This window comes from Telopea speciosissima, chromosome 11, assembly GCF_018873765.1.
Source record: "Telopea speciosissima isolate NSW1024214 ecotype Mountain lineage chromosome 11, Tspe_v1, whole genome shotgun sequence".
Lineage (NCBI taxonomy): Eukaryota > Viridiplantae > Streptophyta > Magnoliopsida > Proteales > Proteaceae > Telopea > Telopea speciosissima.
The window spans coordinates 21009786-21037005 of record NC_057926.1 but is presented as its reverse complement, the minus strand read 5'-3'; the positions used below and the strand labels follow the sequence as shown (position 1 = coordinate 21037005).

General features: G+C 40.7%; 4 protein-coding genes across 5 annotated transcripts; 2 read left to right on the top strand and 2 right to left on the bottom strand.

Moving 5' to 3' along the window:
* Positions 1–8726: 8726 nt before the first annotated feature.
* LOC122644861 lies at positions 8727–9706 on the bottom strand. The gene is made up of 2 exons (XM_043838236.1): positions 9374–9706; positions 8727–9293 (listed from the first exon to the last, which is right to left on the bottom strand). Exons 1-2 carry the CDS (start codon positions 9704–9706, stop codon positions 8727–8729), a joined length of 900 nt encoding a protein of 299 aa, XP_043694171.1.
* A 7740-nt stretch (positions 9707–17446) lies between these two features.
* On the top strand, positions 17447–18115 carry LOC122644860. Its single transcript, XM_043838234.1, has one exon. The coding sequence runs from the start codon at positions 17447–17449 to the stop codon at positions 18113–18115; it is 669 nt and encodes a 222-aa protein (XP_043694169.1).
* A 345-nt stretch (positions 18116–18460) lies between these two features.
* LOC122644859 lies at positions 18461–19236 on the top strand. The gene is made up of 2 exons (XM_043838233.1): positions 18461–18679; positions 18757–19236. The coding sequence occupies exons 1-2, from the start codon at positions 18461–18463 to the stop codon at positions 19234–19236; spliced, it is 699 nt and encodes a 232-aa protein (XP_043694168.1).
* A 2070-nt stretch (positions 19237–21306) lies between these two features.
* Positions 21307–26783, bottom strand: LOC122645673 (beta-fructofuranosidase, soluble isoenzyme I-like). 2 transcript variants are annotated; one of them, XM_043838994.1, is made up of 7 exons: positions 26376–26783; positions 25472–25480; positions 24551–25389; positions 23436–23600; positions 23111–23349; positions 21670–21757; positions 21307–21573 (listed from the first exon to the last, which is right to left on the bottom strand). In XM_043838994.1, exons 1-7 carry the CDS (start codon positions 26758–26760, stop codon positions 21331–21333), a joined length of 1968 nt encoding a protein of 655 aa, XP_043694929.1. In that variant the 5' UTR covers positions 26761–26783; the 3' UTR covers positions 21307–21330. The 2 variants fall into 2 exon arrangements, with proteins under 2 accessions (XP_043694929.1, XP_043694930.1); XM_043838995.1 differs by lacking the exon at positions 25472–25480.
* Positions 26784–27220: the final 437 nt, after the last annotated feature.

Sequence of the window (27220 nt, the reverse complement as noted above, 5' to 3'; positions counted from 1 at the left end):
ATTCGTTCAATTTCCTGAGACAGACCTGAGAGCATCAGGCCCCGGGCGGAGGCAAACAGAGTGAATCCATGCCTTCGTCCACTCAAGCCATTACGCAGGGTTTACACTGGGCAAACTGACAGGCGATGCAAAAATTGGTGGATCCAGTCATTCGTCCGCCGACAGTCTCTTTCGAGATTGTAGAGGGCTTCAGCTTCAGCTTGAAGCTTGGAGTGCCCTAAGCTCTCAGGGATAAGGGAGAGGTGTCTAACCCCTCCTAGGGTCACTAGGTCCTAAGCTCACCTCAAGGATCCAAGATCCTACAAGGGTTTGGTCTCACCTTGGTCCAAGGGTTGGGTTTCAAGGTTCAAACCAGAGATTCATTGGCCATGGCTGCAAATGCAGCACTTAGAGGCCTAGGTCAGCATCCATTAGAGCTCCCAACTAGGGCCGAGCTTCACCTTGAGTCTCTAATGGAACCCTAGGTTAGCCCTAGCTCAAGAAACCATCAAAATTAAAGAGAAATGAGGGAGAGCTAGGTTTGGGGAGCTTACCTTGGTGAGCTGCCTTCTTCCAGCCACTCTCTCCATCTCTTCTCCTCCTCTTTCTCTTCTCCCTTGGGTCCGGCCAGCTTGGGAGGAGGTGTGGGGATGCCAACCACCTTACCATGGCTTCCATCCTCTTTCCTTCCCCTCCTATTCCTCTCTTACTTCTTCTTCTTCTTCCTTCCTCCTCCTTCTCTTTTCTCTTATCTCTTCTCCTCCACGGTTTATGGGGGAGGGGGAGAGATAAGTAAATGAGAGGGGTTTCCCTATCCTTTAACGGGTTAGATGGGCCTTAGGGTGTGTTTGGTTTAGGTATCCCTAATCACTTAGTGGCCCTTAGGTCTTTAAATAGGTTTTAGTTAGGTCTTAGGGCTTGTTTGGCCTTAGCCATACCCATTAGGTCCATTAGGTCATGTTTGGGGTGTACCCTAAGTCCATAGGACTCAATTGTCCACTAGGGTCTATTTGGTCTAGGCTAGGGTGTTAAAACCTAGTATTCACCTAAGTTAAGCATTGTGGGCCCACTTTCATGGCCCACTCAACCAATCAATGGTGAGGGCAGGGGTCCATATGGTCCAAGGGTTCAATTAGGGTGTCCGGGACACGGGTGTGTGGGTCCCACAGGAAAATAATCCAAAAAGGCTGATGACAGCACGGGCGGATCCTCGAGCGGATTCAGTAAGAGTGAGTCTGTTCGTGACTTTGGTGCTGCTGTCATGGCCTAAACTTCAAGGAAAATTGTGGGGCTTTGGCCCACACTTCCATGGCTTCAAGGGGGTTCTTTAAGTAATATTTTAGGTCTAAGGTTACAGGTATTGACTAGTGCCACCGTGGCATTGCCTCTAAGGAAAAGGTCTAAACTGCCCCGGGGTACAGAGGTATATTTGGGGTGCGGGTGTAACATCCCCCCAACCTTATTAAACATTTTGTCCTCGAAATTTGAGGCAACCTGGGTCTCAAGGTATAAGGGTTCGTTGGGTATTACCATGTCTAACTGCCCACTACTGGGACCAAGTCAAAGGTCAGGTCAAGGTAAGGTAGTGCTTGTATAACACAGCAGGTCAGGTGTTACAACTCCTTTATAGGGTCACATTACCACAAGGGTGTGGTTCATAGTAACCCTAAGCTCCATTAGGTTAAGAATCGGTAGTTACCACATTCCCGAGGTAACCACACTGTCTTCTACACTAAACTATGTCATGATGAATAGGGAGTTCTCTAGCCCCCCCCCAGATCAAGTGATGCCATCTAGGTCTTCACTACTCAGGTTACTATTGGGTTGCAAGACTTAACCTGCCTAGTTCCCAACACAGGGTTTACATTCTGAATGCTTTCACTTCAGGTCATCTCATTACCTAACCCAACTTCAGGATGATTTGGAATATTGATGGGACCCCCATATGTGTCACTCCCAACACGGAGGGAATCACATTGGCGACCCATTACTCCCATCATATCTGTTGTTGGAAAGGTCTTATTACATCCATCAGTTTTAGCTTTCACAACCTTTAACCCTATCGCACGGTTATCCCACAAGGGAAAAGTCCATACTAGTCCTCTCATGAGAACCACACAATCATCTCACAGTTTAAGTCCAAGTCAATTCCTTTAAATAGGGTCCATTATTAACCTACCCGATCATTATTAAATTAATTCCCTATCAACCTAAGGTTTGGTCGACCAGGGTCGGGCTTAAACTAGCTATCACCATAAGGTTAAACCAAAGTCACACTCGTGGCTCAGGAGAACTAATCTATCTACACACAAGGATGAAAGAAATATATTTATTGTATTTATTACCACGCCAATCATAGGATTAAGTTTAATAATTACATTCACTTCCCTATGGACATATCTATAACCTAAGTCAATCCAAAGGAACAAGGATAGCTCTAGGTATGGTATACTAGGTCCCTGTGGAAACTAAGTCACAATGTAGGACTATCTCTATGAGTCTATACAAGGTTTGGATGAACCAAGTAAAGTACAAATAGAGTCGTCACTAGCTTGAGGTGTCATGACTGATTCCCCAATACACATGGCCCTTATGGCTTGTTCAGCTAAACCTGCTCAAACCAGCTTATTGTTTCCTTCTTGCAGGGCCTAGCTAAAAGTTGAAACCTATATACCCCCATAAGGGTTTCTACACCACGTAGGTTTCGGTTCACTCACTAACGAGTCTAAGGACTTGCATCCACAAAGATAACTCTCCTTCTTTCGCATAGGAGGGGAGTTACAACGTACACTGATGCCTGCCGTCAAACATTGGCTGGCCCAGTCAGGTATAAGTCCTAACCCTCTTAAACTTTAGGGCCTTAACTAGACTTAGGTGGTTCCAACAAATGAGTCACACAATAGGGTGTCGAGTCTAGGGTATAGGAATATGTTCATCATACATGGGTGGGACAAAAGGTCTCCAAAATCTGGGCTCAAAATCCTAAAAGAAATTAAGCGGACTCATGAGTGGTGCCAGTGCATTGGGTCCGTTCGTGGCTCCACCAAAAAGATAAGGAGAGTGGACTAACGGGCGGATGTGGAACGTGAATCCGTTAGTTCGTCCTTTTTCAGAAGGTCAAAAGGCCAAGAGGAGATGAATCGAATGGATCTATGGGTGGACTCATAAATGTGGATCCGCTCATTGATCCGCTCAGGCTAATAATCCAAAATTTTAAGTTTTAAGCGGGACAGATCAACGGGCGGAGTCATGATAAGTAGTTCCATTCATTTGTCCATTCGCGGAATTTTAACAAAACAGAGCCATGAGTTTTAAAAACTCATTCTGGCTCCAAAGAGGGGAAACACAACCGTAAGGGAAGAGGGCTCTACAAGGTTTTCGGTTGGACTTCCAAGCACTCCTTTGAGTGGATTTCTTGTGATCTCAAGCCTCAAAGTTCCTTCTCTCACTCTCAAGGTAATATTCCTCTTCTCTTCTCTCTTTTCTAATCTCTTCTTTCTTCCATTGTAAGATTTGCTTGTCTCTACATATTCCTTTTTTGCCCCATTGTAGAATTTTTGGCTTGTGTCTCTTTATATTTCTCTTCCTTTTCTCCTTGGATTTGAGATGGATAGCCTAGGTTTTGATGGGATTTGATTTTGTTTATACTTTCATGGCCATGTATGCCAAGATCATGCCCAAAATCGATTTTAGGTTAGGATTTTGGGTGTAAATCAAGCCCTAATCGATCAATGGCACTATATGGTTGGATTCCTTGTTTGTGCATTGCATTTCTTATGGATTTTAAAGCCCTTGAAAGCATTTTAGAGATTGTTTGCTAAGGTTGCCAAGTGTAGTTAGATCTACTCGAATAATTTTGGGTTTAAATTGGGTAAAACCCTAATCCTTCAATGCTTGGGAAAACCTTCAAGTTTGTGTTTGCATCTCCAATTCATGGACATTATCCCATTAACATGTCCTCAATTACATTTCCCATCTTCATTCCAATAGTTGCTAAAATTTCTTGATATTTATCTCATTTTTCTCAATTAAATAATTCCTTGTCTCTTGTTGGGGGTATTCCTTCTAATCATTTACTTGTTTGACATTGGTTGAAACATATAATAGTCAAAAGCACATATATTATTTGTGTTGGCCTCATTGTTCACTTCTAAACATACTAGGGATCTCATGCAGACTTCGTGTATGGTTTGATCTTGTTTCTTCTCTTCTCAATATATCTCCAATGGTATCCATATTCCACATTCTATGTCCTCATCATTCACATATGTATATTTAATTTTTCCCATCATGTCTAGCCTTCTTTTCAATTCATTTCCATATCATTTAAACATTCCATTCCTATAATTTATTTACCAATTGCATGTCATCAATTCAATTGGGCTTACATTTACTGTCCTTCTTTGGTTTGTGCCCTTGTTGTGTAGAAAATCAAATCATGGGCCCAAAGAGAAGGAGAGATCTATCCATTGTGCAAGCTATTCCCATTTCTTACAACGTAAATCGGTTCACCTCCAAAAAGACCGAAGGGATCTATAGGGAGCATCTCTTCAACAGGAAGATTCTGGTGGAGAGAGATGTCACAGTGAAGGAGCTCCTAGCCTACAAGGTGGGGGCTAGGTTTGAGAGGCTGTAGTAGACCAACATGCTTGTTCAGCCGGACTTCTACTATCCCACATTGGTCAGGGAGTTCTATGCAAATTTGGTCCTAACCAAGGAGGAAGATGATGAGTACAAACTGACTTCCTATGTAAAGGGAGTGGTCATTGGTTTCACTGCAACAGAGTTAGGGATTCTTCTCAGTGTCTCTTCCGAGGGTGAACAAGTATACTATCCTCCAGGGAGTCATCCAGACAAATGCTTGCATTCAGATGAGAGCAGGAAATTATTCAAGGTCCTCACCAATGACAACTATGAGGAGAATGTTGACCTTACCAAGTTTCCTCCTTCACAACGTGTTTTGATCTTTATAGCTAAGACCAATCTGACTCCTTCCAAGGCTCATAGTACATTACCTCCTCTGATGTCTGTAGTTCTGGCCCATTTTCTATATACTGGCCAGCCCATCTGTTTGCCTTACATGGTCATGTAGCACATGGCCTGCATGGTGATGAATCCTGCTCGCAACAACACCTTACCCTATAGTCGCCTGCTTACTAGGATTTTCTTATTCCTTGGGATTGATCTTGATCATGAACCCAAAGAAACAAGTACAGAGGGACCTATTGGATTCAATGCACTATAGAAAATGAATCTGTATTATGATTATGACAGTGCAGGTGAGCAGGTGCATTACGGGGGTGGCAGAGGTAACAGGGAGGAGGATGAGGATGATAGTGATGATCTGGAATTTATGGGCTCAGGGCCTTCTGCAACAGGTACTTTGGTTGCACCTGGGGTAAGTAGCAACATCATGATGGCCATTCGACGATTGACCTTGAGGACGATGGACGGCTTTGACGACGTCAAGAAGCAATTCTCTAATCGGGCTCAACGCCTAGAGGGCATCGACCGAGAGGTGAAAGATCTCAATGCTTCCCTGGGTCGTAGTGGTAGAGGTGGTGCATATGCCTAGCTCAGTTCTCCTCCAGCAGTTCTTTGAAGTTATTTTAATCAGCTCTTGCTTATCCGGGTGATGGATCTTTGTGGAACTCCTTATTTTACTTTTCCTTTAGTTTTTCCTTTTTTCCTTTTGATCCGGTGGTTTGGTGAACTATTTGAACTTTTCATTGTGGTGGATGAATGTACTCTTTAAGTTGGATGGAACAAATCAGGTGTTTTAAATTGGCACAGGTGGAATCTTGGGGTTTTGGGTCGGAAGGGGCAAAAGCATGCCCAAACAGGAATTTAGAACAATTGAGAATTATATATACATATATATAATTCATATCTATATATGTTGCTTAATTCCTCTTGTTTAGATCATTGTGGATTATTGTGGTTGGTTATGTTTAATTCATTATCGGTCATGAATTATAACATATACTTATCCAACTAATATCTACTTAAGACTCAACCAAGCAATGGCATAATTATATCCAATAGCCTATGTTTCAAATCCTAGATTCTATGTTGCCTATTATCATCTAGATTCTTGTTTCCACTCCAATCAGTCTTCTCCCTAAGTCTGCACACAATCATTTATGTTCTTGAGATTTTTAATTTAGAACCTATTTGTGGAGAGTAAATCAAGCGGTTATACTGGACTGTGGTCGGTGCAAAGCATCACGCTCTGATACCACTCTATCACGCCCCTATCTCGATGTAAGATATTTTTGCCACATAGGGGTATGACTGGGACAATCACACATCATCCCAATACCTACCAAGATCGCAGATACAGTGTCCCGAGCCACAGTCCACCCTGTCATCACATTATAACGACAGAAAGAATGTATAAAAGGAATAAACTGTTCTAAATACAGAGTTAGCGGAAGCGAAATTAAATTAAATCATGTGAAATTATAGAGCATCGGTTCTCTAGTGATAACACATATTACAATTCTAATACAAGTAACCATTCATTACTCTCTCTATAAATAAACATACAATTTATACATGATTATGGGATGAAGACAGGAAATTAAATAATAAACAATTGCCATGAGGACACCAATCTTGGGTGTAGATCTACATCCAAGTCACAGCCACTGGCTCCACTTGATGCACATCCAACAGTGCTCATCTAAGTAGTACCTCCTGCATAATCAACTAAAAAGGGGTTGCGCAACAGGGTTAGCTACACTAGCTAGTGAGGGAGCAAAGGGGAATGCACATACACCATACAATCAATATCAATCAGAATGATGCATGCTAATGTTAGATTCATTTTTCACCTAACACACAATTCTATCGGTCAAGTATATACTACTGTGATAACTCGGGAGACACTGAGGGTCACTTATCCTATCGCCCCAGTGAGACCTCAATTATCACGAAGGGACCTGCGCCAGTAGAAGTCATCATGACCACCCAGTGGTAAACCCCGATAGCCATCACTACCCTTGTCCTGGCCTCTCCCACCTCCACAGATCACAGGTGCTCAGACTATCCAACACATAAACCCCTCTTGGCAAGGGTCGTAGCATAAGGGAATAAGCATCCTAGCCGTAGATATACTATATGCAGGTCCTATCGTCCCGAGAGGTATTCCGGGGTGCATCAACGTCCCATTCCGTCTAGTACCCGGGTACCAACACGGCACGGCATATACAGTTCAGGATGACATACAACACTTTTTATAATTTAAATAAATTGGGGTTCCGGCACCGGCACACTCGACACCGCAGCCCGATACATTGGTGAGCATACTATCACATTCATAACAATTCACAATTGAATAAAATGCAATGCGCACCATGCTTATAAATATATCATAGCATGCTTAATATTAACAATTATATAATAATCAAATCCAACAAAATCACCCAGAACCCACTCACCTAACACGGGCGCCGCCACGTGTGGTTGACATGAATCTCACCTCGGCTTCTCGCTCTCCATCAGTTGGGTAGCCTAGGAATATAAAAACAATCATTAAAGTATGTATAGAAGGGTCTCATGCTAGGCCCTTAAGGTTAAAATCAGATTTCAACCAAGACAGCACGAGCAGACTCACGGGCGGTCTCAGCAGAGGTGAATCCGCCCCTGACTCCGTTCAGGCCAAAAGGTATAGTCAGAGCGAGCGAACCCACGAGCGGAACTTCTTACTTGAGTCCGGTGGTGCATCCGTTTGACACTTGGGACACACTTAAAAGGGAGCGGATCCACGGGCGGATGTGCTTCTTAGGTCCGCCCCTACATCCGTTCAATTTTCTGAGACAGACCCGAGAGCATCAAGCCCCAGGCGGAGGCAAACAGAGTGAATCCGTGCCTTCGTTCGCTCAAGCCATTACGTAGGGTTTACACTGGGTGGACTAACGGGCGGTACCACGATTGGTGGATCCGGTCATTCATTCGCCGGCAGTCTCTTCTGAGATTGCAGAGGGCTTCAGCTCCAACTTGATGAATTATTACAATGATAATAATATTAAAGAGAAAAATTATATGATAGCTATACTGTGGTAGAATTGGGGCAACACCAAAACTCTCGCCCTATGTCTGGTCCTCTTGTGCACCTACGGACCTTGCACTGACCTTTTCCACAGTCACACATTCTTAAGTAGTCCACCCACATAAAAAAAGACATGTGAATAGGGCATTTGAAGAATTTTCTTCCCGGATTATTCGTCGTAGTTGATGTAAATATGTTACATCGACTTTAACAAATTTTGCATCTACCAATAATGTCCATCTGGATACATTAGAAATTGAAGAACATAAGTAAATATCAAACGGTCCAATGGTTGATTAAGAGGTGAGAACTAAAAATCCAAAATTTGATATCACATCTAATATTTGAGGAGATTTTTCAAAACCCCAGATAATAAGCGGTTTGGATCAGCCTCAAATAAAGGTCGAAGGACCTTATTAGGGAGGGCAATAATGCCTCAATACATTAGGAAATAATCAAAATTATCACCTCCATGTCAAGCATAAAACAATGATAGAAGCAGAAATGAAATAAATACATAGAGCTGTTCTTAAAATGAAACAAACAGTACCAAGAGTAATATTGTTCCAATATAACATTCTAAAGAAAACTACCAAAGAAATATAAAGATAAACAACTAAAACATCTACGTCAAGCTTAATATCTCACAAACACAAAGTCATAAGTTCAATAAACCACTCTTTCACCCAAAGCATCAAATAAAATTACCCTGCTCTCTTATCAGTCGAAGATAATACTCAATCATTTGAGGCCTCTTTTCAATAGGGGCAGTCAAAAATAGATTAGCCTTATCCTTCTTGTCCACCAAAAACTCTTTTATAACTATTTGTTTCTCAAAGTCAATCCCTGGAATGGCATCAATTACTTCATGTAACTCGGTTGCTAAATCACTCTCTTTGGTTAATAAAATAGATATCACCTTAGCTATCATTTTTAATAGACTGGCAATCTTATCAACACCTGCTTTCTTTTTCCTTGAGTGGGATTGTCTTTTGCCAGATGTAGAAGCCATTTTATGTGAACGGCTAGTACTCTGATTGAGAGTGGAATTACCTTTTCCTTCAACCTCCATGTCTTCAGTCTCAAGGTCAATATTATCAAATGTCATTTCTTGGAAAGGCAACTCTTGGTCTTCATCATAGGCTACATCAGCAGCGTGTATGGAATCTACCCCTGAGGCTACTTCATTGCCTAGCCAAATAGCTACTTCTAGATGAATTGGTAGAACTCTATGCTCTTTCCAATATCGCTGCTCCTTCTTCTGCCAAGCATTCAAATATATTATTATTATAGCTTACTATATACATAAGTTTATAAACTTTGAAATGGTCACCAATTTACCTTGAATTCACTCCAAACATGTTGGCCTGCATTAAACCTATTCTCTTGAGCATTCCAACCCATGCCACTATTTTTCTGCAGATCACTAAGCGTTTTGAATCTTGCCTTCCAAATCTTGAAATGGTTTCGGCATTGTTTCCAATCATATGTCATCCCATACTTCTCATTTAACTTTTTAGCTATGTCAAGCCATATCTCATTCCTTAACCCATTGTCTCCACCCTTTCCACTTTTATGTTGTGTCACACATAATTCCAACATATGATGAGATACATCAAGTGGCCAACTTACAATGGATTGTGATCTAGATTGGGTTCCCTCTTGTGTAGCCATTGTTTATGCCCTGTTGTTCACTTTCATTGCAATAACTCAACTCTAAGTATGACTAGTAATGAAATTCATATACAAAAAATAAAAAATCTTCAAACACAAAAACAATAATTGCATGACATACTATGTTAATACAATCATTCCTCATTGAGATCCAATCATCCATTCAACATTGAGATCATGAAACATAATAAACATAAAACTTAACACAACATGACATAAGTTCATAAAGCAAATATAAAAGAAACATGTCAGAAGTTTAAACACCAATAAAACACAAAAACATGTCTAAAGTTTATAATCCAATACATTACAATATCAATCAAACTTATCATCAAAAGAAGCAGAAGTTTCTTCATCATCCGTATAGTCTGTCATCCAGTCAGCCCACATCTTCTCAGCTATTTCTTCTCTGAATTGATCAACATCAACTTCATCATCACTGTGATCATCCTCAACTTCATCTTCAGCATATGTGTCAATATGTTGGTTTGGTTGAACACTGGACTAGGCCCTTCAGCTATCTCATCTGTAGATAGCCACTCATCTTCTTCTTCAGCACTATGTTGTGTAAGGATATGGTTATGTATGAGAACACATGCTTGCACAATTTTTGCTCAAGTCTTGAATGGGTATTCCGCTTGAACCTTCAATATCTTGAACCTTGACTTCAAATTAGAAAATGCTCGTTCAATAACGTTTCATAGCTTAGAATATCGCAGATTAAATAATTCTTGTTTATTTATTGGTGACAAGTTTGAATTCTTCCACCCCTTCAAATGGTACCTAACATTATGATACGGTCTCAAGAACCCCATTTTGTTGGCAAACTCAGCATCAACTAGATAAAATTTACCTGTAGGTACCACTAACTTGATTTCACCATGTCTATGAATGGCTTCATCTAATATTCTAGAATCTACTGCAGATCCTTCCCAACCAGATAGTACATATGTAAACTTTCTGTCATGATCGCATGCAGCTAGAATATTTTGAGATATAGTTCCTTTCCTATCTTGAAATCTGCAATGATGAACAACTGGAACCCAAGTTGGTTCATGTGACCCATCTATAGCTCCAATGCAGTTCTTGAAGTAGGGGTAGAAGCTTCTTCGGTTATTTAATATTTTTTCATGGGTTGTGGTACTTGGAGGAGTCAGTAACACTGGGTACAATTTAAGAATTGCATGTAATACTTTGTTAAAGTATCGACTTACTGTCTCACCAGAGTGTCCAAAATTATGCTTCATAACTCGGTTCTTGACATTATGGGCACTTGTGAATAAAAATATCACCAATTGTTCTTCGACTTGAATTGAGTTGGTATGAAACAGTAGGCCACCATCTTATAGCCTTTGACATAAGCTATAAAAAGACCTTCTACACATTCTTATTAAATCTCTACAAACCGTGTCGGAAACACCAATTATTCTCTTTGTCTCAATCCATCCACGATTACAAACCGATAAGGTTATATTGTGAGGAACAATTTGTTATACTTTTCTACTGCTATAACAACAGCAATAAGTACCCAAATCAATATCATCTCTTCGTTCTCGGAGTCAATATCCATCTAGTACCAAAACAAAAATTACAAAATACGATGAAATCAATTACGACAAATCTAACCATATGAAGTACCAAAGTAAAATTTTAATATACTTAATCTTGAAAAACTCCTACGAATAGGAAGAAGAAGAAAATGGCACAAAGAGCAGCTGATGCAGTGAAGAGCACATTGATGGGTCTGAAGCTCTCTCTTAGATCAAAAAGGGAAACAAGTAATGCATTCTTAACAACATAGCAATAAAGTTTCATATTAATATATAGAAATGAGCTAATAACTCATGTATATTTATCCCAACTATTCATATTACCATATAAATGCCTATGATAGGAAAGCTTTAGTTTGGAATCTCAACATATTCGGCAAAAGGTAGGTAGGTTATTTTTTTTTTGGGTGATAGGATACCTACTAAATTTCATGGAGTCCCTTCTTAAATAAGAACTTTCACTCCTTTAGTAGTTTCACTCTCCTCAGATCTATCTCTCTCAAAGATAGAAATCTCAACTCATACGAAAATTTCAGTTGAAATTTGGATTATTTCATTGTCTTATTTTTTTTTTTTTTTCAGTCAAAATCTGAAAGGATGACATCCAGATTGAGGCAGCAAAGTTCATCCAAATGTGGAACTGTCCTGTAGAGCTGAACCTGTTTTCAATGATCAACTACCATAGTTCATCCAAAAAGAGCAGCCTAGGTCACAACGGAAAATTTGATGCAACATGGACACAGGATGGTAAGAAGACATGCATGTCAAAAGGAGAAGAGACTGAGGCAGCAAAGAAGGAGCTGATAGAGTCCTTGAAAGTGTTGGAAGGAGATCTTAGAGAGAAGCCTCCCATGCTGACCAACAAAAGGTGCACCACTTCTTTGGGTAGATGAGGAAGATGTATGGGATTGATCAGTAGAGTTCAAGACAGAGGAGAATTAATGGGTGAATAAAAATAAATAAAGTCTGCTACCCTATGGAGTAGGAAATAAATAAAGTCCCCTCATGTGCAACACCCATACACCCTGTAATTACTTGTTTCTGATCCCATAGCAAGAAGAACAAGGAGGGCATTGTGACCATGGAAAGGACACAAGTTGATTTGCAAGACACTGAAACAGAATTGGTGGCAGAACCAATTAATGCTATATCCAAGTTCTTTGTTGGAACTCATGAGTACTTGGCACCAGAAGTGATCTCAGGGTCTGGCCATGGAAGTGTTGTGGATTGGTGGACTCTTGGGGTGTTCTTTTATGAGCTTTTGTATGAGAAAACACCCTTTATAGGTGAAAACAATGAGAAGACCCTCATCAATATCATTAAACAGCCATTAACCTTCCCAAGAATTGGTGTTAGTAGTAGTAAAGAGTTTGAAGAAACGGTGAAGGTTCAAGACCTTAATAGTATCTTAAACATATAAACACAACAACATAAGTTTTTAAGAAAGAAACAAAAGATTCAGTACCATAAACCAGCTCAACAACCTTGGATCAGTCCAGAACAAAAAAAAAAAAACCACACACACATTAAAGAGAATGTCAAAACCAGAGTTGAATGAGTATATACCTTGAGAAAGATCAATGAGATGGCAGCTTCGAACGGATCTTGGGGACTGATAGAAATCACCCAAGTAATGGGTTTCTAAAGTTCCAACAGGAATAATCCTAAGAGAAGAATAGAAGAAAAAATAGAGATGGAAAGAATAAAAAATTGAGATAATTTAATAACTTCAGCAAATCAAATCAAATAAAAATTGTATGAAACTTCAATCGATGGGTTATTTTAAATGATACAAGGGTGGGGGTGGGGGATGGGGGCACATTTTAAGGGATTAAGGAGGAATTCTTTTATGGTGTAACTGGAACAGCAAAAGGGAACCATAGCCAGTAGTTTCGATCCCCTTGTATAGTTAATTACTTGGAATCATGTCCCCTGTCTATGCATGATTAATCTCCACTCCCACTTGGGGTTTTTTTTTTTTTTTTTTTTTTGGGTAGAGTTTTAAGAAATAAGCTTTAATTTAAGGGTGTGGGGATGAGTGAGAAATCATGATGAAATAATACACTTGGAGAATGGCCATGTACAATTTTACCGTCTAACTAAGCAGATATTTTTTCTCCTCAGGTCAACACACAAGTGTCACTGATTGTAGTGATCGAAATAATTCAAAGTACTATCTTGTGGTAGTGCAGGTACTTCTTTTTTCATTTAACTATTCTAGATGATATAACGACCTACCTAAATCATTGTAATTCTTGGTCTCTTTCATTTCTTTGCTGCAGTATACTGCTCGGTTTAATGCTGAAGTCGTGAAAAATTTCTTGTATTCCCTCAACAATGGAAAGATACCAAAAAAGAAGTTCAACAGTAAGTTTTATGAATTACCTATCCCAAATTATGGGTGTGTGTGTGTGTGTGTGTGTGTGAAACTGCTACTACACCCAATATATTTGTATCCAAATGATTTGAAGCTGTTGAACATATAGTTTTCAAAGCCCCAAGGCAACCCAAGGTGGTGGTGGGGCACCTGAGCAACAAGGCACCCTAGCTTCCTCCCCCCTATCCATATTTCTAGTATTGACACATCATAAACATCATAAGAAAATTAACAGCCAATTAAAGAACCAGTTGTCACATATAAATTAACATAATAAAAGCCATTGTAAGACTAACTGGTTGTTCACAATAAACTAGCAGTTAAATATAAACTTAACAAAGAAGATATTTCAGTAATTCAGTTCAATGATATTTGAATTTTGAAATGTCACATTGGATTAGAATTGATTCTAGCAAAACACGACGACAGATGTAGACCACAACCACTGTCTTTTGTACAAAGATCAAGGTAACACATATTTTTGGAAATTTAAAGATGAGTACTTTAAGATAACTACTATTCAAGAAAAAGGTATCTAAACAATTACTTGGACGGAAGAACTGCTTGGGGAACAAACGGGGCATATGCTGTTTCCCTCTCAGCTGCAAGCCTTTGCGCCTTCTGAAATTCTTTTAGAACAGCCTGAAAATCTTTTACAAGCTTAGCATCAACAACCTTCTTGCTAGCCTACAGTTAAAAAAAAAAATTTAAAGTCAAGGTACAAGATCCCCAGTCCTCAAGCCAGAAGAAGATGCAAGCTCAAAACAAGGACGGTGAAAACTGTTCAAAGTCCCAGATCTATGTTATCAATGCTCAAGATTCAATCAAAAAAAAAAGCTAAGATCTGAACCATGTGACTGTCTGCCAGAATGTTAACAGAAAAATTTGCAAGACTTAAACCCTAGAGACATGACAAAAGAACCAAAAAATAAACAGAAGAACATCAAGCATATAAAATCATTGTTAAACCCTAGAAATTAGAATCGAGTAGAAGCATCAAAGACTTCCATAGATTTTTTTTTTAAACTGCAGCAGATATCTCAGCCACAGTCACAGATGAAGAAGATGAAGAAGAAGAAGAAAATACCTTGCGACTGAGAGGAACGTGAGAGCTTGAGCTTGAGCTTCTTTCACCGCCGTATAGACCAGCAACCAAAGTTGAGCTTGAGCTTTTTTCAATGGAGAGGAACGAGAGAGAGTTCAGCGTTTAGGGTTGGGCTCGATTTTTAGAATCCATCAGAATACACCTCTTAAATAACTAGGCCAAGAATCCTGGACTCATTTTAGAATTCACCCCCAGTGGATTCTAAAATTACACATAAAATTGGATTCTAGTGTATTCTTGGAATCCAACATGACCAAACATGCTTAAAAATATAGAATCCGGATTCCGTCGAATTCAACTCCTCAGAATCCTTCAACCAAACGCGTCCTCAAGGATCCAAAATCCTACAAGGTTTGGTCTCACATTGGTCCAAGGGTTGGGTTTCAAGGTTCAAACCAGGGATTCATTGGCCATAGCTGCAAATGCAGCACTTAGAGGCCTAGGTCAGCATCCATTAGAGCTCCCAACTAGGGCCGAGCTTCACCTTGAGTCCCTAATGGAACCCTAGGTTAGCCCTAGCTCAAGAAACCATCAAAATTAAAGAAAAATGAGGGAGAACTAGGTTTGGGGAGCTTACCTTGGTGAGCTTCCTTCTTCCAGCCACTCTCTCCATCTCTTCTCCTCTTTCTCTTCTCCCTTGGGTCCGGCCAGTTTGGGAGGAGGTGTGGGGATGCCAGCCACCTTGCCATGGCTTCCATCCTCTTGCCTTCCCCTCCTATTCCTCTCCTACTTCTCCTTCTTCTTCCTTCCTCCTCCTCCTTCTCTTTTCTCTTGTCTCTTCTCCTCCACGGTTTATGGGGGAGGAGGAGAGATAAGTGACTAAGAGGGGTTTTCCTATCCTTTAAGGGGTTAGATGGGCCTTAGGGTGTGTTTGGTTTAGGTATCCCCAATCACTTAGTGGCTCTTAGGTCTTTAAATAGGTTTTAGTTAGGTCTTAGGGCTTGTTTGGCCTTAGCCATACCCATTAGGTCCATTAGGTCATGTTTGAGGTGCACCCTAAGCCCATAGGACTCAATTGTCCACTAGGGTCTGTTTGGTCTAGGCTAGGGTGTTAAAACTTATTATTCACCTAAGTTAAGCCTTATGGGCCCACTTTCATGGCCCACTCAATCAATCAATGGTGAGGGCAGGGGTCCATATAGTCCAAGGGTTCAATTAGGGTGTCCGGGACACAGGGGTGTGGGTCCCACAGGAAAATAATCCAAAAAGGCTGATGACAGCACAGGCGGATCCTTGAGCGGATTCAGTAAGAGTGAGTCCGTTCGTGACTCCGGTACTGCTGTCATGGCCCAAACTTCAAGGAAAATCATAGGGCTTTAGCCCACACTTCCAAGGCTTCGAGGGGGTTCTTTTAGTAATATTTTAGGTCTAAGGTTACAGGTATTGACCAGTGCCACCATGGCATTGCCTCTGAGGTAAAGGTCTAACTTGCCCCGGGGTACAGAGGTATATCTGGGGTGCGGGTGTAATAGAAAGACTCCTTAAGGCTTGATTTATTCGGCCAACTCGATATGTCCAATGGTTGGCAAACGTTGTACCCGCCCTTAAGAAGAATGGGAAGTTGAGGGTCTGCATAGACTTCCGGGACTTGAATACAACAACACCCAAGGATGAGTATCCAATGCCAATGGCGGATATGCTGGTTGATTCGACCACCAAACATCAGATTTTGTCATTTATGGATGGCCATTCAGGTTATAACCAAATATTTATTGCCAAGAAGGATGTGTCCAAAACGGCCTTTAGATGTCCCAGGGCTCTTGGGACGTTCGAATGGGTTGTAATGCCTTTCGGCCTGAAGAATGCTGGGGCCACCTACCAAAGGGGGATGAACCTCATTTTCCATGACATGATTGGACAGTTCTTGGAGGTATATATTGGCGACGTGGTGATCAAATATATGAACCAAGCAGAGCACCTCAAGCACCTCCAGAGATCCTTTGAGAGGATGAAGCATCACGGCCTCAAAATGAATCCCCTCAAGTGTGCTTTCGGGTTGTCAGTAGGGAACTTCCTTGGTTTCCTTGTCCATTAGAAAGGCATTGAGGTGGGTAAGAATAAGACCAAAGTAATCATGCAAGCACCGGCGCCCCAAAACAAGAAGGAGCTCTAGTAATTCTTGGGGCAAGTCAATTTCCTTAGGAGGTTTATCTCCAACTTCGCTGGCCGGGCGGGGTCAGGACGTTCTCCCCGTTGTTGCGACTTCGGTCAAACGATGAATTTTGCTGGGAGGATGAACATCAACAGGATTTCGAGGAACTTAAACACTATCTGACTGAGCCTCCTGTATTGATGCCACCACGGAGGGGGGGTATCACTCAAGTTGTACATCTCGGCCTCAGCCGAGTCAATTGGCAGTCTGCTCGCTCAAGACAACGAGATTGGTTTTGAACAGGCCGTCTATTATTTAAGTCATGGCTTGATCGATGTGGAAAGGAAGTCTGTGCCCATTGAGATGCTTTGTTTGGCATTGTATTTTTCCTGTACCAAACTCAGGTATTATTTACTACCCACGACAGTGCTGGTGTTGTGTCAGACAGATGTCATCAAGTATATGCTTTCTAGGCCAATTATTTAGGGGCGAATTAGAAAATGGATGATGGCTTTAACAGAATTCTCACTTTAGTACGTTCCAGAAATCGGTCAAAGGGCAGGCCTTGGCCGACTTCCTTGCAGTCCATCCCCCACTTGAGTTAGGGGAGGTGAGCATGAGTGAAGGGGTGAACGCCGTCGCACGGTCTCCTTGGAAACTGTTCTTCGATGGTTCAAGGACTAGCGCCTCAGCAGGGGCAGGGATAATGTTGTTGTCTCCTACTGGCGTTGAGACCCACCTCACTTTCCAGCTCTATTTTTCGTGCATGAATAACCAAGCCAAGTATGAAGCTTTGTTAATCGGCCTCAAAACACTCAGCGCAATGGGTGTGAGGAACGTGGAAATCATTGGCGATTCACAGTTAGTCATTAAACATCTGGCCAAGGAGTACCGTTGTGAAAGCCAGACTTTGCTTCCATATTTTTCTCTGGCTCAGCAGTGTTTGAGCAAGTTTGATGACTCCTCGGTCAAGCATATTCCACGAGCAGAGAATAGTGTGGCAGACTGCCTGGCCCAACCCGCTTCAAGCGTTTTGTTTTCACAGGGCGAAGTGGAAAAAGTCTTCATCATCCAGAGAAAGACTTTCTCGTCCGTTCTTAAAGATGAGACATTTGAGATAGGATGTTTGGATGAGGTTCAACCAGATTGGAGGTCGCCGGTCATTCACTTCCTCCAGAATCCTGATGCTAAAGTTGACCGGAAGACAAGGTATCGTGCATTGAACTATCTACTTTTGGGGGATGAATTGTTCAAATGGGGCCATGATGATCTCCTCCTTAAGTGAATATGCCTAAATGAGTCCATGCTTGTTATGATAGAGCCACATGAGGGGATTTGTGGTTCCTACCAGGCTGGAATTAAGATGTGATGGCTGCTCAGGCACCATGGTTAATACTGTCCGACCATCCTATAAGACTGCATCAGGTATGCAAAGGGGTGCCAGGCTTACCAAAGGCATGCGCCCATGCAGGGAGTGCCCGCAACACAGCTCCATCCCATCATTAAGCGTTGGCCGTTCAAGGGATGGGCTCTGGACTTGATTGGAAAGGTTACTCCCCCCTCAGCTTAGGGGCACGCATTCGTTATCGTGACAACTGATTACTTTACCAAATGGGTGGAAGCCGTGCCAATGAAATTAGTCAGTCAGGCCGACGTGATAAGGTTTGTGAAGCGCGAGATCATACACCGTTTTGGCTTGCCTGAGACCCTCACCTGCGATAATGGGTCAGTGTTCTCTAGGGGAGAGGTATCTTTGTTCGCACAGGAGTATGGTATGACCATCACCTTCTCGACACCTTACTATGCGCAGGGCAACGGTCAGGCCGAGGCAAGCAACAAGGTTATTAAGGTAAACTTGTCTAAAGTCATTGATGATAACCCAAGATCTTAGGCATAAATGTTGTCAGAGGTTCTTTGGGCCTTTAGGACCTCAAAGAGGACGACAACAGGAACTACCCCTTATGCGCTAACTTTCAGTCACGACGACATCTTGCCTATGAACTGGCTGTAAAGTCTCTACGGGTGGCGAGGCAATACGAGATGACCCCTAGTGAATATGCAGATTCTATGATGGCCGAACTTGTTGATTTGGATGAGGAGCGTCTGTTGGCCCTCGACAGGGTTCAGGCACAAAAGGTCAAGGTGGCTAAGGCTTATAACAAGAAGGTCAGGCCTAAGGCATTTGTTGAGTCAGACCTAGTATTGAAAGCTGTACTACCAATCGGACGCATGCACTCTAAACCAAGTGTGGAAAAATTCTCACTTTTGCGGATTCAGGATATCGATGGACTTATCGAGGGACTGACTATCAGCATAAAGTGGGGGAGTCAGGGTGTCAAGATAACACTAGATCAGGGTGAAAGTGCTCAAAAAATAAGCTTAGAGGAGAGAAAATTTGGATCATAAAGCTTAGGGGGGCTCCTATTTAGAGGGAAAAAAAAATAAGGGACATGAAGGATATTTTGAGGATCTCCACGAATGTATGGAATCTCCAAGTGATCACTAAAAGTGGTTCATGGGTCCTCTTTTGGTCCCTAGACGACCCTTGGTCTGGTTTTGGGCATCGATTCGCATCCGGACATCGGATTTTTACGTATAATATATCGTTGGAATCGTCTTTCCGAGAACTATCCAATGGTGCAAGTGTTGGTCCAAGTTATGGTCAAAACTAATTTGAATTTTAGAACAAGGACTAACCCTAATTTGATGTCGGGGGAATTCCCAACAGGCTTTTTTAACACTACTTTTGCACCCTTGGCTAGCATCAAGTATTTTACACTCAAAATCATTTGCCCGAACCTTATAGGGTATGGTGGGGTAGGTTAGGTGGTTGAGTTCTTCTTGAGACAGATACTTCGTCAAACCACATCCAGTTGTCATCATTGCTGGGGGTGACAAAATTCAAGGTCTACACCAAGCAATGTTCTCAACTCCCATGATGGGATAAGTGGTACAAAATTAACCAAAATGATTTTTAAAATAATGGTAAATGGTTTTGACATATTTAGATAGAGCCAGACTGATCTTATAGACCCAAACCCTAGCTGGAATAGGCTTAGAACTGGTTACAATAGCCCCTTGGTGCAGTTCAAAATGTGTCGTTCTCTAAAAAATGACGACCTTAAACTTCACTATGCCGATTTGGTGAAAATCCCGGGATTTTGTCAATCTTAGTTCGGGATTCGCTTTTATTCTCAATCCCACTACTTTAGTACCCCCAGACACTTTTTAGACTCAAAAGACGTTCTAAAAGACCATAGAAACCTTTCTTTTGGTGGGTTGTAGAGATTCTCTTTCATCCAAAACCAAAATCAACCCATCTTCATAAGGTAAGAATATTCCCTTCAAATGGAAGTTGAGAACCTATGACTTGCTCGATTTTTAGGACCTTCACACTATAAGTAGGTCACCCCTTACACGTTTTAGGGGATTTTGATATCATACCGACATAATTCTCTTACAATTTCGATGTGATATGGATTTCAGAGCATATTTTGGAGCCTAAGTTACTGTGCTGCTGTGTCAGTTTTGATTTCAAGCTTCTCAAACTTGAGTCTAGGTCATTCAAACGATTTTTCTTCCACAATAAAGTTGAAGGTAGGTGAGTCTTCTTCCTTTCGGTTCTTATTTTATATTTTTACAATTTTTCTGTGATTTTACATCGTTTTTCTACTGAGCACGACTCTTTACTGTACGTCCTTCATGGGGCAGTGGTGCTGTGCACAGTTTTATTGCTTTGTCAGATGGGTTTTGCAAGGAACTCTTTTCACCATGTTTTCCCAACCCCTTCATCTATCCCCTCTAATTTTACCGGATTTTATATCATTGTTTTGTTATTTTTATTGATTTTCTTGTTCTTAGAATATGTTGTTTTCACTTTTTTCCTCAATCAAAGTTTTCATTGCTTTTAGCAATTTTTTTTTAATCTTTTGATTCGATTTTCTTTGAATAGGTTTTGATCTTTTGATATTTTTATCGCGTTTTCATCGTTGTTTTAATCGATTTTCTATCCATTTCCCTTCTCCCTTCCATATTTTTTTTTCACTCCTTTTAGGCTTAATTAGCTCCAAGGGTATTTTTGTAATTTCGCATACACAAAGAAGCTATGGAATCTCTTTTACTGAATACGTTATTACATGTTTGCAAAGAGATTTTATTGCAACAACTGCACACCTATTTTAATATATGAGAGAGAGAGAGAGAGAGAGAATTTAAGATGGCAAAACAAAACTCTCGATTTCCAAAGATTTGATAACCAAGTGGAAAATTGAAGATAGCAAACTCTATCAAAAATGTGATTGGGATTAGGATCTGACAACACAACCCCTACTATTCAAACTCCAACCAGTCTCTGTACAAGCTTGCACAACATAGCGAGGATATATGTATATATATATATATATATATATACTCCTTCCAAACTGAATCCTCAGCATCCTCCGCATAGTTTTTATTTCATTAGGGTTTATGTTGTTGTCTATGTTGATAAACCCATAATCTTTATATCTTCAAGAAAATCAAATGAATCAAAATGACCAGAACCATGCATATCATAGAGTAGGATTGAATGACTGCTGCAGAATTCATTTGCCATGTCTTGATTGAAGCAGTAACACTGGCCTGTGTAGCATTGTTGAAAACAAAGAGTCTGGTATTTTCATTAATCGCCTCTGTCGGATAAACCCGCGATGTGATGCATGTTCTTCCTCCCTGAGCAAAGCTTTCTACTATTGAATGATCAACCTGAGTAGTCATGGATTTCCAGATTATATTAATTTTTTTTTTGGCTGTTAAAGGAATTAAGTGTTAATTGCTTAATTATTTTTTCAGTCAACTCACCATTATTCTCATAGATAATTTTTCACCAGCAAGTACAGGAACTGTGCTTCCATAAACCATTTTACCAACATCATTGGCCTTTGAAGACCTGCATCAAACATTAAATTAATTAAATTAAATATAGCATTTCGTTTAAAGTACAAAATAGCTTAATTTTAAGTTGATTAAGTCCCAAGCTTAGGCCTTGTGGTCTATATCTTTCCTGCTTCTATAAGGTGTCAAAAAGTTTGTAATCTTACGTTTTTGGTCTTTTTTAGTATAATTCAAATTTTTTTTTAATTAGAGTATAAATTATTATTTCATAGAAAAAAGTGTATTAAATGCTACATTAAAATGACTTTCAAATATATATATATATATATTTTTTTGCATTAAACTTTGCATTACGTAGTTTTTGAGAATAAATCAAGAGGCAATTAAAAAGAGGTGTCAAATTCCAAATAGAAGGCCGTCAATTGCATGGGTGTAAGAGACGGAAACTGAAATGTGGGAAATTTTGTGTACTCTAAATTTTGGAGTAATTGTAATTTTTAAAAATATTTCAGACTTTTGGGATTTTTTATTATGAGATTATTTTTTTCATAAATATATTTCCTATTCTTTCTTAGATTTAATCTTTGAATAGTTATCTAAAGCAAATTACTTCCTATTCTAATATATATTTTATACATTTGTCCCTTTCAGACCTGTAGCCGCAAGAGCCTCGTGCAATGAGACTTAAAAATAATAAAAATTGCCAAAAAAAAGTAGAAATTTATTTCACTAATATTTCAAAGATTTGAATGAAAATTTCTTCAAAGATGATAATCAAAGAAAAATAAATGAGCAAAATTTAGCCCAAATCTCAAATTTAAAATATTTCACAAGCCCTCAAACTGAAAATCCAAAGTATTGGCCCATTTAAAACCATATGGGCTGGGGTGTGAATTGTCACCAACAGCAACTGAAATTCTGAACTATTTTCCACTGGGTATTGTCATAATATCTACAGAAAATTATCGCCCCCAGTACTGGGGGCGCTGCTGTGTGCATCGTGCAGAGCAGCAGCGCCCCTGTGTGCACAGTGGGCCCCACCATGAGCATATGGGCTCCTGCGCCACACGATGCGCACAGCAGCGCCCCCAGTACTGGGGGCGATAAAGATCCAATATCTACAGGCAGGCATTTGGCAGGTTTACTTGAACTGACCTGGCCCAACCCATGGAGTGGAAGGGTATGGGTTTCCTTGTTTACCCATCTAGAAGGAATCTAATCTTTAGTTGGCAGGTTTACTTGAACTGCTCTGGGCCCAACCCAAAGCAAGAAATGCAAGCGCAGTGAGCATAAAACAAGCCAAAATGTAGGTGAATGGTCAAGAGAGAAGTAGAAATTAACTTGAAGAACCATGGTTCTTTGTTTGGATAAGCCCTAACAAAGAAAAAGAGAAAATTGAGACACTTACCTTGAATGATCAGCACAGAAGAAAGTTTTTATATTTCCATAAGCATCCTTAGCAAGGTAGAAGTATACAGGTGTATGCTCAGAGAGGGTCTCGTGTGCAAGAACCAACAAACCAAATGGTCCCATTGCACCCCGGCTAGAAGCACCTTCACTACTGATGCAGTGGTACTCAAAATCATTCTCATCAACTGTTTCCTCTAAAGCTGTGATATCAATCTCGAACTCCACAGTTATGTCTAACTGTGAGACAGATTAATTTCCATGAGAACTAAAAGTTAAGAATTGACCAATAAATCACAATTCTTAACAGAAAATTAATAATATACCTGTGTAGCTTTACCAATGTCAAGGGGAACTATTGAACCGGCTTTGATTGTTATATTGTTGAAAGTCTTACTATTGGATCTCAAGTTCTCCACCTCCTCAACCGGCCATTGAATTATATTAGTCCTAGTCTTCTTGTCAAACACCACTGTTCTTGGAATGCTCTGTGAAACAAACAAGTAAATGAGAACTATTCATATCCAATTTATATAAATTGTTTGGGTCAATTTTGAACTTGTATGTTCAATCCAACCAAATCAGGTCCAACTACGGGTCTAAGTTTGGCCCTGTCGGCCCGAGCCCGCCCTGAGCCCGAACAGGGCTTGGGTTGGATTTTTCAACCCTGAGGGCGGCTTAGGGTTGAAATTTTCAGGTATAGGGTCAGGGTCGGGTTGGGCCAGGGTTGAGACCTCGGGCTAAGCCCAGCTTGGCCTGGCCCTGTGTTAAGTTATGCTTTAGAATTTATTGTTTACATTTTGCAATTTTGGTTTAGTATCTAATTATGGTTTATTAAACAATAAGGCCAATTATCTTTTGGACCAAAATATTTACAATTTTAAGATTTGGCTAAGTTTTTTAACCCAAAGAAAAGTCTAATAGTCAATTGAGTATGAATCAAACCAATACTCAATCACATGTGTCATGTTTTTTTAATGCATAGGATGAAATAAATAACATAAAATTCAGGGCTAACCCGGCCTAGCCAGGCCCAATTAGGATCAATCAAGGTTGAGTTGGGCTGGGCTGAGCTTGGCATGGGTTGGGCCTAGGCTGAGATATCTTAGCCCCACCTAGGGCCGGGTTGGGCTTGGGTTGAGCTAAGAGGACTTAGGGTTGGGCTAGAGTTTTAAAAAATCCAGCCCAACCTTGCTTCGTTTCATCCCTAGGTCCAACCCTAACCCAACACATTGCCTCTCCAATCACCTTCTATGTTACGTAAATAATGTGGCTCGATCTAGTGTATAGGCATTAGAAAGGACCAACCTAGTATCTGATAGGTTAAAAGACTTGATTTAACGTGTTTCATCAGCTCTGGAGCTTTTGGTATATTGGTCAAATACCTAACATTCTACAACTAGATATATTTAAATACAGAACAAGTCAGACACAGTACCATAACAGATGCCCATCCCTTCTTTACGTCGGTAACCTCGCTGTCGCTCTCAGAGATCCATCCCCAAAGTATTCTCCTATCTTTTTCCTGATCATAGAAAGTCTTTGATGCATAATACTTGCCATAATCATACCTCATTCCAATACCAACATCAAGAACAGGGTTGTCCGGGGTCCATGTATCACTCTCCGGATCATAAGTTCCTAATGCATAGTAATCATTCTTGTCATCATCTAAGCTTGCCTTCAAGACATACTTCACCGGTGTGCCTAAGCCATTATCATCAGTTGTTGAGACCGGATAGAAATCTACACATTCCCACATGCCGGTGCCGGGGACAGCATGTAACAAACCATCCAAGAGTTCATAGTTTATGAAGTCCTTGGTTTTGTACACAAGTGATATACCAGTTTTGTTAACCTTGGACCCAATGGTAATTTTCCAACTTCCATCATTGGCTTGCCATGCTGTCGTCGGGTCTCGAAAGTCTTTCGCACCAATACCAGGTGGCGGGATGAGAACCGGGTTTCCTGGGTACTTTAACCAGTTGATGAGAGATGGGTCATCCGAGTCGGCCGGGTAAGCTAGGTTTTGGACCTGGACTGACTCGTGTGTAGATCCAGTGTAGAGCATTATGATGGTGCCATTAGGAAGAAGAGTAGCTGAACCGGTCCAGACACCGTTGATGTCGTACCATTGGTCTGGAACCATGGCCATGGGAAGGTGGTGCCAGTGGATCATGTCCTTAGACATGGCATGACCCCATCTTATGAGACCCCATACTGCAGTGTCTGGGTTGTATTGGTAGAATAGGTGATACCATCCCTTGTAATACAATGGACCTGCAACAATAGAGTCCTCCATATTAGAGAAATTAGAGGGAGAACGAGAGAGATGGAGATGGGGTTTGTTAAGAAAGCTTACCATTAGGATCTGAGGAAGAAAAAGTATATTGCCCAGTCAAGGAGGAAAAAAAAATAGAAGAAAAAATAGAATCGGATCAGTATGAAAACAAACAAAACTAAAAGAAATTTAAGAAATCTCAAAGTTCTGTTGAGCTTAGATGCATATCTATGTATCCCTCAATTGATGACAATACCGAAGGGTATCCAGATCGTCTACGGCCTGCCTGCCCATAGTGGCTGGGCAGGGGTAAGACGGTCATTATGCCTCGCCTTATTAGTGCGCTGCTAAGACCGCTACGGGCAGCAGGCCATAGACAATCACGATCCTACCGAAGGTGGAGGCTAAAATCATCATTTGTTATTTATTTATTATTAGAGAAAAAGATGTCTACTTGTTGGTGTTTCCTACGTCTTCTCATAGGGTGTTATGAAATGACGCCTCTGCCCCTGGATAAATACCCAGATATACTCCCCAATTGGTCCAACTGCTTGTTTAGAGACTATGTGACCAAATAGAGATCTCTTGCCCTATTATTATTAGCCATCCAAGATGTCTGACGTTAATCCTTACCTAATTTTAGAAGCTAGCTCAGATTCTCATATCAGAGCCATTCTCATATGGCTTGAGCCGCACAAATGAAATCCAAGAGAGATGGGTCTCACTCTTGGATTCCAACTGTGTCGCTCAGATCCGTATGAGAAGAGTGAATTACAGTCGTTCAGATGGAATCCATTCTGTGGGAATATTTCATCTGAACTGCTGTGAATCCTTCACGTAAGTGAACATTCACCCCCTCGGGTACGGGGAATGTTCTCATACGAGAACCTGAGCTCCACTCCTAATTTTAATATATCTTTTGCTGATCTTTAACAAAATGTATGGAATAAGATCATATCAATTGAGGGAATGTATGGTAACGTACCGTTCATCCAGCTCTTTTTGGGTTGAAAGTGGTAGCCAGTTCTTTGCCAAGACAACATGGACTCGGTCCATGAGAATGGAATTCCATTGCCGGAAAATAGCCTGAATGTTTTATCTGAGACACCCTCCGATACCCCTCGTGGTGTTGAAGATGAAGAGGATGTAGTGTCTTCGTTTACTCCTGAGATTTCAGATCTATGAATTCCAACAAAAAACATTACAGAAATCAAGAGTAGAGCCGAGAAGGAGATCAAGGCATAGAAGTTTATGGATATCCGGCGACTCTCCGGCGACTCGAGTTGTATGTCATTGCCTAGCAATGGATTGTAAGGAGAGGCCACAGCATATTCAATATCAGAATTGATGGGGAGAGGTTTGGTTTCCATGGTGTGTTAGTAAGAAGAAGTAAGAGAAGGCCAGAGTAATATGGAAGAGAGAGTTCTTGATTGGGCTTTTATACTTTGTCAACTTGCCATGTCTGTGCACAGGTGGCTGGAAGGGGTGTTTGGGGGCTAGGAAAAAGAGTTAAAAAAACAAAAGAGGAAAACCAAAAAGTGACTCAATTCTTATTCAGCAAAGGATTTATTTATTTAAAAAAAAAAACTCTGATATATTTTAATTTATTTTAAAATTAAGAAAATTAAAAATTTTTAATTATATTTATTGTTTTATTGTAATTTGTTAAATTAGTCAACTTTCTCTTGGGGAGAATGCTATTCCCACGCACTTAATGGGTGTAATGTAATACCATAGAAAGCTCCAAGAACAACATGTGGAACGTGGAAGCTGGAAATTCTCTGGACACAATTTGTTCAGAAACAAATTATTAAACAGATATCATAAAAA